Consider the following 13,579-nt stretch of genomic DNA (forward strand, 5'->3'; position numbering starts at 1 on the left):
TTATTTTACAACTCATCGTTATATAAAACAACTGAAAATGAGGTAAAATATATTTTTAAAAGATGAAAAAAGATTCTTAAGCTTAAAAAAGAAAAAAGTTAATAGAAAAAAAGAAATATATACTGATGGTTTTAGGTTTCAAGCTGAAGAAGAAGAGTGCTATAATATCCTAGTCTACCACAATTACCTGAAGTCATTCAGTTAAATCAAAAGTACCAAATGTCACTCTGCATACACAAACCTTCAAGTCCGTAGGCGGCCCAGGAATAGAAACTTGTCCCCAAATGCCAACCACCCTCAGGCTCACTAATCACCTGCATGAGCGCACCAGGCCGCTGCGTCCAAGCATATCACTTGTCACACACTGTCACTGCTGTTCCCACTAGACTGTGAGTCCCCGAAGGGCGGAGGTGAAGTCTGGCTGGTTCACTCTGCCAGAGCACTGGGAGCGTGAGGCACTTAACCCCCTGAGTTCCTAGTGCCTCGGCTGGGTACGTCAGCCTGTCACAGAGTGTCACACACCCAGCACAGACGTGGGAAAGAGAGCTCCCCTCCTCTAGGACTTGCTGTTGGTTTCTACTCACTGGTACCCCCAGCTCTCCTGCCTTTGCCATATTTTCACATCTCATACTTGGTTTAGGAACCAAATTCTTTCTGTGGAATAGCTCCGAGCTTTTAAGTGACTACAGTTCCTAAGACACGCTGATTTGAACAAAGCAGGCAGTTCTTTCTCAGCCTGCGTTGCATAAGCGCCAGGATTTATTCCAAGACAAGAAGAGCTCTGAGCTGGGAAATTCCCCTTCTCATGGATGCCTTTCGGTGAAGAGCTGAGATCAGGAACAGATTAAATTCCCTGGAGAACAAGGAGATGTTCCAAAGAGATTTCAAAGGAGACTATGTTCCCTAGGTGGGAATGCAAGGAGGCTGAGACCTGTCCTCTCGAGTTGGAATGTGTCCAAAGACAGGGTTCCAAGAAGTGGTGACTCACAGGGTCTGCAGCTGAAGGAAGTTTCTGCTTCAACAGGAGTCTCGGGACTCCACAGGCATCTCTTTTTCGCTACGGATTCTCTACGATTGTTCTTAACCACTGGTGTCAGGCCTTAATAGCACGCGGCATCTCCGGCATCAAAACTGTCCTGTTATATACTTTCAGCAGTGAACTGGCTTTCATGATAAAGGCACAAAAAGCACAGGGGGACGACCCGATTCTGCAGTTTCTGTCCTTGCTTTCTCAAGTTCTGCTGTCATTTATGTAGTCGAAGGATCTCAATGGCAGAGCCGCGCAGAGCTTCGGAGCATGGACAGGGAGCCAGCAGCCTGGGTCCCGCTCCCTGGTCAGCCCTGGGCAGAGGGGCTCGCTGTTGGTGCCTGTCTCCCAGTCTGCAAGACAGATATGAGGGAGCAGCGCTGGCCTGACGGGGCCGCCATGAGGAGTCTGGACGTTGAGGTCCGAGAGCAGCACCAGCACACCATACGCCCAACTTTCTGGCTGCACTTTACTTCTCATCTCGCCCTCTCATTTGTATTTCTGATCCATAAAAATGCAGAGCCTGATACCAAGTCCCCGACCTTCATCTAATTATCTACATCCCCCTGCTCAGCATCTCCTTCATTCAACAATAGGCCAACCTGTAGTTAGCCCTGAGGCCGCAGGGATGTGCAGGGCCACAGGCTGGGGAGATAAAAGTGAGCAGCCTTGAACTTGTAATTGTGGTGCCTGGGAAGTGACAGCAGTGTCTCTCACGAGACGTCAGCTGAGGAGGGAAGAGACACGGATACTGAGAAGGACTCCCAAATTCATATGGGAGTAAGATCTACATGGTACCCTGGAGTTTACACCCCAGTTTCGTCTACATTATTTCATTCGACCTGCAGGAGTCCGTGTAGGCACCGACTTGTCGGGCTTGGAGAGGACCAAGTCCCAGCACGGACGGCTGTGGAGCCCCAACAGCCCAGTTCCGGGGATGGGGACCCAAATGAAAACTAGGAGTGAATCATCAGAAAAACACTAACTGACTTTCAGGAGACAAGAAAGAAGTGATATAAATGTTTTCTTCCATATTTAATATAGCTCGTGTCTCTACACTTGCAAAAACTACGTTAGTTGGACCTTATTTCATATTGCATAAGCAAAATTTTTCCCCTACTATTCAGAAATATATGGAAAAAGTATTCTAATTAAGGTATAACTTTTTCCTTTTTTTTAAAGATTTATTTTTTTAGGAGGGAGGGAGAGCACGAGGCGGGGCTGGAAGGGGTGGGGGAGCGGGAGAAGCACACCCCCTGCGCAGCAGGGAGCCCGATGTGGGGCTTGATCCCAGGACCCGCCAACCCGCTGCCCCGAGGTATCATTTTTTTCCAATTAGAACTTTCCCAGTGGAGCCCTAGTAGGGCCCTAGAGTGCATATATGCTAGGGCAATAGGAGTCTTTCAAGTATTCATACCTGTCACAAGCACTAGTCTCTGGAGAAACTAAGTTCCATTTGGTCTGTGCCTGGGGAGCCAGGCAGGGTGGAGAGAGGGGAGAAAAGCAGAGCTCCGACAGTGGGAGCAGAGAACGTCCATGTGCTGCACGGGGACAACCTCCACACACCGGGGCCTCACCTGGCTCCCATAGTGCTGGCTCATAACCCGCCCCCTTTTCCTCTGGGGAAAAATGACCTAAATCCAGGAGTAGAAAACTAGGTAGATAAGCCAGCGTACAGTCACATCAATGGACATCATGTAGCATTTTTAAAACATTATAGAAGTGTATATACTGACAGATAAAGATGTTTATGACTAAAAGCAGGACATAAAGAAAACAACATATACAAATGACCTTATCTAAAAATATCCGAAGGCACATACTCCAACAGAGTGACGGTATAAAAAGGAAGTTTTTGAGGAAAATATTCAAATTGTTAACTGCATCTGGACAGGTTAGCCTGTGGAGTTTTCTTCCTTCTTCTTTTGGATTATCTGTAATTTTCCCCTCCCAGTAAATTTTATTTTCATATAAGAAAATATTAACAGGAAAAAGCAGTCTAGCCCCATACTAAGTGGTTAAACAGAACATCAAATGTTATCCTTAACTTCACAATTTATTGTGGTGTACCTCCTACTATAGAATAGGATTTTAAGTAAGCCTATGATCAGACTGGCCAGTCTCTCCTCTGCCTAGTGTACACTGTCCAGGGAAGACAAAGACCCTTATAACAAGCCCAGATGAATCACAAAGCGCACAGCTGGGGGGGTGTCTATCAGTGTTCACCTTATAACTAAGACACCACGAAATAGGAAGCACAAGGGACACTACCTGCTGCCTCGCTCTCTAACATGAGGCCTCATTAAGGCCCCAACCGTAAGACTCATGATCACAACAGTTCATTAACCCCGCAGGTTCTGCCCTCCCTCGCAGCCAATCCACACTAGCATTCTAGAGTGAGCGGAGGCCTACGCAGTCAGCAGTCGTCCCAAGTGACTCGAAGGGAACTGTAATACTCTTGGAGTATAATGCAACTCAGTACGCTTTGAGAAAGACTGGCCTGTGGCATATAAAAGCACAATCTAGCAACTATGGACATAATGCTTTTTAACTGGGCTATCAAATATGAGTATTAAGTGATAGTATGTCTGGAGACACTATTTAATACTAATCACACGGAACGACCAAGTACTTATGATATTCTAACTTATGGAATTTTATACCTAACTCAACGTACAGCATCAATTTAAAGTGCATCTTAATCTATTCTAGATTAAAGTTGAGCAGAATAGCAATCAATTCATATAATAATGAGAGTGGGGATTTTCAAGCCACAGGTCCCAAACTCACAATTAAAATCAACATGTGACACGGAAAACCAGATGTCGCCTCTCACGTGCACAGGCACACAGCAGCGGCGACGTCCATGCATTTGTGGGGCTGGCAGGCCCTGCCAGGGTGGCTTCTGCGGAGGCTGCACAGCCCTGCACCCCAAACAGCAAAGTACAGATGTGACTCTTGTACTTGAATTTCACCCATGGGCTTGTTACCAAACCCGATACTGGGATTTTTGCCAATCTGATAGTAAAACATGGTATCTCGCTAAAAATCTTAATTTGTATTTTTCTTACTATGAATGAGATGGAGCATTTTTTTCTGTAACCTACTACTGAGTTACTGATCATCTTCTTATCAATTTGTAGAAGCACTTTCTACATCAAGAAAATCCGACTTTTTTTCTGTGATCTAAGTTGTAAATATTTTCCCAGTTTGACTTCAGTCTTTTGATTTTACTCTGGTGTATTCTTCCTTGTGGAAATATTCACCCTTAACTGACTGAAATGACAGATTTATTTTTGACATGGCTTCGTGGTGTGATAGAAAGGCCAACCTTCTCAAAAAGAGACAATTTGTAAGGAAAACACAAAGCCACTGGCATTAATGTGTATGCAGTTGAGGAGGCAGAACAGGAGGAGGGGTGCGGGGCTGGAATCTAGACAACGCAGCTCTAACATCATTTCCTCCTCAAGGCTTCCCACCCACTGGGGGAAGGTAAGCGATTACCATATGCTGAGCGCTAACCTTGTGGCTTAAGCACTTAGTGCCACAGGAGTGCTAAAACAAGAGAAAGCAAATGAGTGAGGGAAGAGGAATGTTGTGGTTAACAGCAAAGTTGGGGGAGGGCACCCGAGGGGAGGGGTTTCACCCAGGCCTACACACACCTTCCATTCCAGAAGGCAGTGGAGTGAAAGAGAGTGGACAGCTAGGATACAGACTCCGCGGAGGGCAGGCTACAGAGGGTGGGACTTGGCCTGTGAGCACTGCCAAAGCCAGGAGCTCCTTATGACCGGGACAGTGGCATAATGAAAGCAGTTTGCAAAGGTTCTCATAAACAATTAGACCTGTTTCTCATAAACAATAAAACAATGCTCAATAAATCTTTTTTTTAAAGATAAACTAGTGATAATATTGTTGAACGAAATGAATGTGTTTTCAAATGTAAAAATAGGTCAATGACTCCTTTGATGGTTGAAAAAGAAAGAAAAATATTAATACATTGCCTTTTTGGCAAGAAGAGAAGAATTTCTACAGTTAAGAATGTAGACTTAATTTTGCACATGTGATACACAAACACTTAAGAAAAGTGGTTACCTCTGGGCAGGGGAAGGTGGACCTGGGCAAAGGGGGATGTGGTGGAAAGCAAGCCATTTCACTGTATACTTTAGATAGTTGTGGTTTTTAAACTACCTGATATAGGATATATTTCAAAAAATTTCATTTAAAGTGAAAAGAACTGGGGCACCTGGGTGGCTCAGTGGGTTAAGCCTCTGCCTTCAGCTCAGGTCATGATCCCAGGGTCATGGGATTGAGCCCTGCATCGGGCTCTCTGCTTAGCAGGGAGCCTGCTTCCTCCTCTCTCTTTCTGTCTGCCTCTGCCTACTTGTGATCTCTGTCTGTCAAATAAATAAATAATTAAAAAAAAAAGTGAAAAAATCTTCAGCTTCCTACATGGCAACTGCTCGGTGTCAAAGGCAATTGTGAGAGCAATCAGTCTACTACTTCAGATTTGTATTTCCAGCCACTGTGACCGATTTCACCCCATTGACCTCCAATTAGTGCTTCATCCTTCGGTCCTCTCTCTCAGCTCCCTGCTCTGGGAAGCTACTCTCTCTGTCTTCTGGACATATTTCGGACATTAGTCATCAGGAGGTCGCACCGACACACACACTTGACAGGCCTGGTATTCCAACCTTCAACAGCCACCGATGTGACATGAAAAGCGCAGGTTCTCTCTCTCGATCACAGCTCGAAGGGACACTTCGGTAAGGCGACTCTCCCCACTTGTTTGCCTAATCCTGTATTTAAATTTCTCTACCAGTCAAGAGTGTCTTTGGTTATATTTAATTAAAATATTCTGCTCACTTAAAATTCTCTTTTTTCTTGTTATATCTGACATATATAGAGGCAATAGCTAAAAAGTGTTTAAAACCCAGCACGGGTTAGGGTTTCTGGGTGGCTCAGTCAGTTAAGTGTCAAACTCTTGATCTCAGCTCAGGTCTCAGTCCCAAGGTCATGGGTTCAGGCCCTTCGCTGGGCTCCACACTGGGTATGGAGCCTACTTAAAAACCAAAACAAACAAACAAAAAAACAAAACCCCACAAAAAACCCAGCACAGGTTTGAAAAAAGAGTCATATTTAACTGTTTCTTCTTGCCAAAGAGATACTAAATTTCACAAGCATTACATAAAAGTCCATATAAAGGAGAACGCTGACTATCAGACCTCCGTACTGCTAGGTCAGCACTCTCCTCCCCATTCCCTCTCTTTGATTTCTGTAGCCTTCCGTTCTTACCTGGGAACTCTGGGTAGAAGGAAACTGAGTTAATGAAAATGGGGAAGTCTAAAGGACTACTATGGCAACCAGGAAAGACTTGTAAAATTCAAGCTGTTATGGATTAATAAAAAAATACTTGGAAAATAGGTCGAGCATACACTTAGAAAATACATGAAGTAAATGTTATGAAGTACAGGTACCCATTAAAGAGACTAATTACACACTCGGCAATCCATGACATAATTGAAAATACCAACTCACCGGCCATGGACGGTGCTTCTTTCCGCTGTCCTTTATCATCAATCGTCCCTTCAAAAGCCACTGTCACATCATAAATTGCATCTAAATAATTCTTCATAGAATCAAAAGCAACATGAGTTGCCTTTATTCTTGGTGTCAGCACATGTTTTAATACTGCAAAGCCTAAAGGAGAGGTCGTGGCCATGAGTTAATCACAAAACATCTCAGCAGAATATAATATCCAGACTGTCTTTAAATTTCCAGGAATAGACCAAAATATCTTAAATATATTAAAGCCATATCTCATATACATGGACAGGGCTTGAGGTTTAGAAAGCACTCTTAAGACCTGAAGTATTTAAATCAACATTCCTTTACTACGTGTTTATTAAACATCTACAGGTACGAGATGCTGGGGAAAGCTGTCAGAACGCTGGCCCTCAGCAAGCTTATGAGCTATCACAAACCCTTCAGTCTGCTAACCCCGGGCACGGGCGGGTACCACCAGCCTTCTCTCTGGCCACAGAATTAAGGCAGCATCACCCTGCCTGGGTCACTGCAGATCAGGAGTATGATTTGTAATTCTGACTCCTAGTCCACAATTTAATTTTATTTCTATTCAAATAGGGATGCAGGAGTGAGGGAGCACCTGAATGACCCCTGCTGCGTCGAGTGTCCAAGGGAAGAGCGACTGTGGTCTAGTTCATGTGGCACACTGGGCTTGATGCTTAGAACACTGTTGTTGTTGTTTTAAAACTAAACTGAGATACCATTTACATGCCATAAAATTCATCATTCCAACTGCGATTCAGTGGTTCTTAGTAGCTTCACAAAGCAGAGCCACCATCACCACCATCAAATTCCAGACCATGTCCTTCCCTCCAGACAGGCGCCCCGGCCCTTCTGCAGACACGGAACGCTCTCCTTGCCTGGGCCTGCCTGTTGCGGACAGTCCGCACGAATGCGGTCCCGGTACTGTGGCCCTTCGTGCCTGGCTTCTTTCACTGAGCACAGTTTTTCTGAGACTCATCCTTGCTGGGGCAGGGACCAGTGCTTCCTTATGTTCCGTGGCTGAGTAACGCTCCACCGTATGGATCTGCTACACTCAGTTTATCTGCTGATCAGATGATGACCCTGGGGTTGTTGTCAACCTTTGGCTACTATATATAACGCTGCTGTGAACATTCATATAAACTGTTGAGTGCTCAACGAGTTTCTGTACGAACACAGGCTCTCCATTCTCTTGGGTATATCTGAGACACAGACACACACCCATATTGTATACACTTCTCAAAGCTTCTGTAATTGAGAAAACACTGTACTTTATATAGGATAATCAATCATATCCATTGAGTGGCTCACTATGGTTAAGAATTTGTTCTACCCTTCATACTCCCCATGGCCTCTCTTTCTCTTGATTAGAATATCTACTGACCGTGTAACAGAGTAGCTTTCTGAAGTGACGTGAAAATAGACCAGACAAAAGCTGACTTGGATCTTCTCCTGCCTCTCTCCAGGGAAAATCAGCTGCATAAGGAAGAACCGCTATAGTGTGCTGGGCTCCTCCTGCAGAAGAATTTTTAAAATGCAAAGCGGTGTGGGAAAGAAAAAGATTCCCACAACCACATATCTGACTGAAGTCCCCAGGGCAGAAGCAGCTTAATTTATTCAAAAACTTATAACAAAAAGCTGAATAGTATACAAGGCTGGGAAACATTCATTTGTCGATTAAATTAGTTAATACTTCCTTCTTTGCTTTTGGAGCTCACCCAATTTTATTAAGTCCGAAGCTCCACAGAATCACGCTGTGGTATTCAGTAAAAACATTTACTAGAATTCATTAAGTTAGTGAGAAGATAGGAAGACAAAGTAGTATTTTAAAAAATTATACTGAAAGTCAGAAAAATCAGTTTTGTGACAGATGAATAATAAATGCCCATCTTTAATACATAGGAAAAGCTAAGAAAAAAAAATCTTCTCACTGAGGAATGCACCAGGAGCAGCTCGAGTGCCCCAGACACATTTTCTAGATCCAACTCACATCCTGCAGCATCCATCTTTTATCTTCCAGCTCTTGAAAGAGAACAGCCAAGGGGGAAGGAGAAAAACAAGGAGACTGGGCTAACACAGAGGCTCTGAGAAGAAAACATCTCAAGAAGGAACTAGTCAACGAAGGCACGGAAGGACCCCGAACTGAGAAGTGGCCCCCTGGCCAAACAAAGGTCACCTGTTACCCGGACGAGTACTATCTGAGGAGTGGTAGGAATGGAAGCTTACAGAAGGGGTGAAGTGAGGTGAGAAAACACCAACAGCCCACTCCGTCCTGCATGTGTTTATGAACGCCCAGTCTGTTGATTTTCTAAGCTTAGACCACCACAGGACCCCCTCACCGCCCAACAAACGGATGCCGCTAAGCGAGAGGTCACTGGGAAACTGGAAGGGAACAGACCTCTGCGGAATAGGTGGAGTCAAATAGGAAAATGACAGGGGCCCAAACTTCTCCTTTAGCACAAAAGAGAGGGAGGAGAGTAACACCACAGGTGTGCTACACGAGGGTGCATGAGCACGCACGCACACACAGACACGCACACACACAGTTTGCTTATATGAGAATCAGACCACGTCGGCAAACTGGGGCAAACCGAGTAGACAAGAGCGTGCTGGTGAGATGTGCAAAAAGCAGCTCTTAGAGCAGTAACATTAAAATCGTGAAACACAGAAGGATATGCATGACTGAATGGTGCAATCTTGTCAGAGAAACAAAACTCCTTCAAGGCAAAGACACCCTGAGATATGAGGTGGAAAAAAGAACAGATAGTTCTGTTCAAAAGGGAAAGGGAAAACAGAACTGCTCAATGCAGGGAGGAGGCAAAGCGGATCAGGCAGGGCTGAGAACGGGCAGGGCCCAGTCACACCAGCTGGAGCAGGAGCGGAGTGGGAACTGTGGGGCGGTGGCAGCAGGCAACACGGGGCAGGGCAGGCAAGAGCTACACAAGGCCCAGAGCCGAAGAAGGACCAAGGAAAGCGCGGTTAGAATCAGGCCGAAAACTGGCTCAGGGGAAGGAAGAGCCAGCAAGAGGCAGAAGCAGAGCCGTCAACAGAATTTGCAGGACCCGGTACAATTTCAAGACTGTGAAACAGAGCACCAGACCGAGCCCTGGATCCTGTGCAAGCAAACAGATTTCCCCTAAAAATTTTCCCTCCAAAAATGATCGCAGCACCCCCCCCATCCCACTCTGACTCCAGCGCAGGGAGACCCACATCAGACTTCTGGCCTCCTGACCCGTGAAAGAACACACGCGTAGTGCTGTAAGACACCAATGTCTCTGAATGTGCTTCCACAAGGAGCAAACACGCCCCCTCGGCTCCCTGCTGAAGGAGAAGCGTGCCTGCTCCACCAAATCTGGGTCGACGCTGGGCAGTAACTTTCTTTTTTAGTGTTGGCCAGGTTGACATTTGTTTGTGTGTGGATCGTTTGTATCTCTTAAACTTCCTATTTATGTGCTTTTCCCATCTTTCTAGTTTATATTTTTTTCTTAGGTTAGCAAGTGCTCTTTTAATACTAGGTTTAGTAACACACCATATATTGCAAATATTAGTTTAGCCTGCCATTTGCCACCGAAATTTGTTAACACGACACTGCAAGGCATAATAATTTTTATTTAGTCTAGAAAGGAAAAAAATTACTTTTTTGTTTTAAAAGGACAATTAAACCTACACAACAGCCTGTGCTATTCATAGGATACAAGCAAATGCATTAAGCCTAAGGAGTTTTAAAACTGCAACGATCTTTTTTACTTGTTCCAGTAATATAAAAATTCGAGGTATTCAGTTCGCCATTATAGATGTGTCCCTAAATTCATCTTTTTTATTATTACTAGGGTTACTAAGTCTAAATATGTCATCTTGCCAGCTGTTATAGTAAAAAACAAAACAAAACAACATGAAGCTCACTTTAATAGGTTCAGGAGGATTAAGATACATTAGATTCCAAATTTCTTAGTAACCTCTGAAAAGCAATATATCTAAAATGACTACAAGCACTTAGTCAAAATCGAACACTTCACATAAGGGAGGGGCAGGAGCTATTACAGCAGCAGCGTCTGGATGTCTCCAGGACCCACGTGGAGAGCTGCCTAGTACCCACCTCCAAGTCTCCTACAGTGAGTATGTAACTGCCACCAAACTCCCCTGTTTCTTAGTTAGGCCTAAGTATAAAATAAAGGCTCGGGTCACCAATAAATAATAGATCCACATGTCCTAGAAAACACAAAAATCTGACCCAAGTAACCTGCTGAGCACATGACTAATCTTATCTAAACGAGTGGTTCTAAAACTTTCGGATGCACCAGAATCGTGGGGAAGGCAGAACGCTACCCCTGGAATGTCTGATCTGGCAGATGTGGGGTAGATCCCAAGAATCTGGATGTCAAGGCATTTCCAGGACAATGCTGACGTTGCTGGTTCAGACAACATTTTAAGAACCACTGACTCAGAACTTCGGGCCATGGCCTGAACAGCTGAATTCTTAATCACAAATGAGCCAGTGAAGGAGTGAAAAGGCTGGGGGAATAAGGGGTAATATTTATTTTGGTAAAAATTTGTAAGTAAATGATATGGAAGTGACCTCAAAGAAGCAAAACCAAACTTTAGAAAGTCCTGGACATTTGCTCTGTCCAAAGCCCTGCAGGAGCATACAGTGGTGACTTGATCCTCCCCACACTACTCCCCTCCGGGCTCCCTGCTGTCATCCCTGAGGCTGTGACTTGCCTAGGGGCCAGGTGGGAACATGCTACAGAAACAGGGAGGAAGAGTAGGCCAAAGGATGAGAATGAGATACAGTTGTAATTCAGACAGTGATGGAGAGGTTGATATGTGAAGTGAAACAAACCAGTTTCTTGAGAAGCACTATAAATATAAATATAATTTAAAAGCTATCTTACTCCCTTTATTCATCTCTATTCTTTTCCAAAAATGCCTTGCATACAAGAATAAAAAATTCTATGGGGCGCCTGGGTGGCTCAGTGGTTTAAGCCTCTGCCTTCGGCTCAGGTCATGATCTCAGGGTCCTGGGATCGAGCCCCGCATCGGGCTCTCGGTTCAGTGAGGAGCCTGTTTCTCCCTCTCTCTCTGCCTGCCTCTCTGACTACTTGTGACTTCTCTCTCTCTGTCAAATAAATAAAATATTAAAAAAAAAAAAAAAAAAAGAATAAAAAATTCTAGAGGTGCTTGAGTGGCTCAGTAGGTTAAGCGTCTGTCTTTGGCTCAGGTCATGATCCCAGGGTCCTGGGATGGAGCCCCGCATTGGGCTCCTTGCTCAGTGGGGAGCATCCTTCTCCCTCTCCCTCTGCTCCTCTCCCCACTTGTGCTCTCTGTCTCTCTCACTCACTCTCTCAAACAAACAAATAAATAAATATAAAGAATAAAGAATTCTAGACTGAGAATACAGTCCAATGTGATTCTTTTCTGTTTTTATATCCTGAACCATCTGTGATCTTTCATTCAATAGTAACTGAGGCCCATGAGATTTATTTTGTAGCCTTCCTAGGAACAGGCAGAATCCTACACCTCACAAATCACTGCAAAGATTAACAGATACCTGACAACACAAAACTGCATTAATAGTTCAAAAACTGACAAAGAATTGAACTACCATAGGAAGTCAGAAAAGGAAGACGTCATTCCTTGACCAGTTTGTTGGATTTTAATTAAAATGATGTAATTGGGCACATAACAAAACAAACATTTAAGAAACACAATTTTAGAATGATCATTTTTATCTGATACTATTTTATTTATATTCATATAATACTGTTATATTTACATATTCTGTTACAGTTTTTCTTACTAAATGTTTCATCACTGATTTTGTTTGTTTGTTTGAGACAGAGAGAGAGCACAAGCAGGTGGAGCAGCAGGCAGGTGGAGAGGGAGAAGCAGACTCCTTGCTAGGCAGGGAGCCCAACATGGGCTCAATCCCAGGACCCCAAGATCATGACCTGAGCCGAAGGTGGCCACTTAACCAACTAAGCCACCCAGGTGCTCCTCACCATTGATTTTTTTCAATGACAAGTTCCATGCTAGCCTTTCTAAAAATAAAATTCCCTTTTCCCTAATTTACTATTGCAAAGTGGAACAGTTTCAATATATATCTTGCTTACCTGACATTTAATAGTTTCTTGAAGAGTCTACCTATATTTCAGACCTTTTAAAATCTTAATTTTTGTCTTGGAGAGATTGTAACTAAAAACAAAATCTTGCCTAATTTATTTAGCAACATGAATAAGTCTTCTTTAAAGAAGTAACTAACATTCAGTTTGAAGTGAGAAGGCAATTTAGAAAGCATTACAATGACAACCTCTGAAGGGAACAGTATTAAGAATTCATGACATGGTAACACATACATTCTCTTAAATACCAACCCTAATACTGAATGGCAATAGTTTGTGGCTAATACATTTTTGAAGTAAAACGCTTCTAAGCGTTTGGTAATAACCAGAACCTTAAAATATTTAGAGTTAAGACAGACACACCCATATCCATCACTCATACTTCTTAAGCCAGCCAGTGCCAATGACCATGGGAAACTAAAGAGTAGAAGGTATAATTATTTAAACACATGAACACATATCACATGTTAAAAATCCAAATAAATAGGCTGGTTTAGGTCCTTCTATTTATTTTTTTAAGTCAGATTCAAAGGAAGGTATTTTAGAAGCAATATTAATAATGTTGTGAATATCACAGACTAAAAAGTGCTATTAAGTTTCAACTTTCTTGAAGAAAAATTAGTTTAACAGATGGAAAAACAAGTTCTTTCATTTTTATTTTCAAGTAATCTTGATTCTAGTTGTGACCTAAGAGGAAAGAAAACAGGAAACACTTTTTCTAGATATATGGTTCACAAATCAATTTCTTTTGTGTATGGTGGGAAGTAGTTACCTTATAATCACGAGAAAATACAGTTCTGATAGAGAGCAATAGTTTCTCCAGTTGTAGAATTTGAAGAAAGAACAATCAGTAATTAAAAATTATATC

The 13,579-nt window shown here is 43.3% G+C and overlaps 1 protein-coding gene across 3 annotated transcripts in view; it reads right to left on the reverse strand.

Annotated features, from left to right (window-relative positions):
* Positions 1-13,579, reverse strand: part of AGPAT5 (1-acylglycerol-3-phosphate O-acyltransferase 5) — a 74,802-nt gene that overhangs the window by 25,139 nt on the left and 36,084 nt on the right. For all 3 annotated transcript variants that reach the window (XM_045991586.1, XM_045991577.1, XM_045991594.1), the window contains exon 6: positions 6,563-6,724. In XM_045991586.1, coding sequence (XP_045847542.1) covers positions 6,563-6,724 — 162 coding nt within the window. The remainder of the gene's footprint in view (positions 1-6,562; positions 6,725-13,579) is intronic.

This window comes from Meles meles, chromosome 2 (genome assembly GCF_922984935.1).
Source record: "Meles meles chromosome 2, mMelMel3.1 paternal haplotype, whole genome shotgun sequence".
Lineage (NCBI taxonomy): Eukaryota > Metazoa > Chordata > Mammalia > Carnivora > Mustelidae > Meles > Meles meles.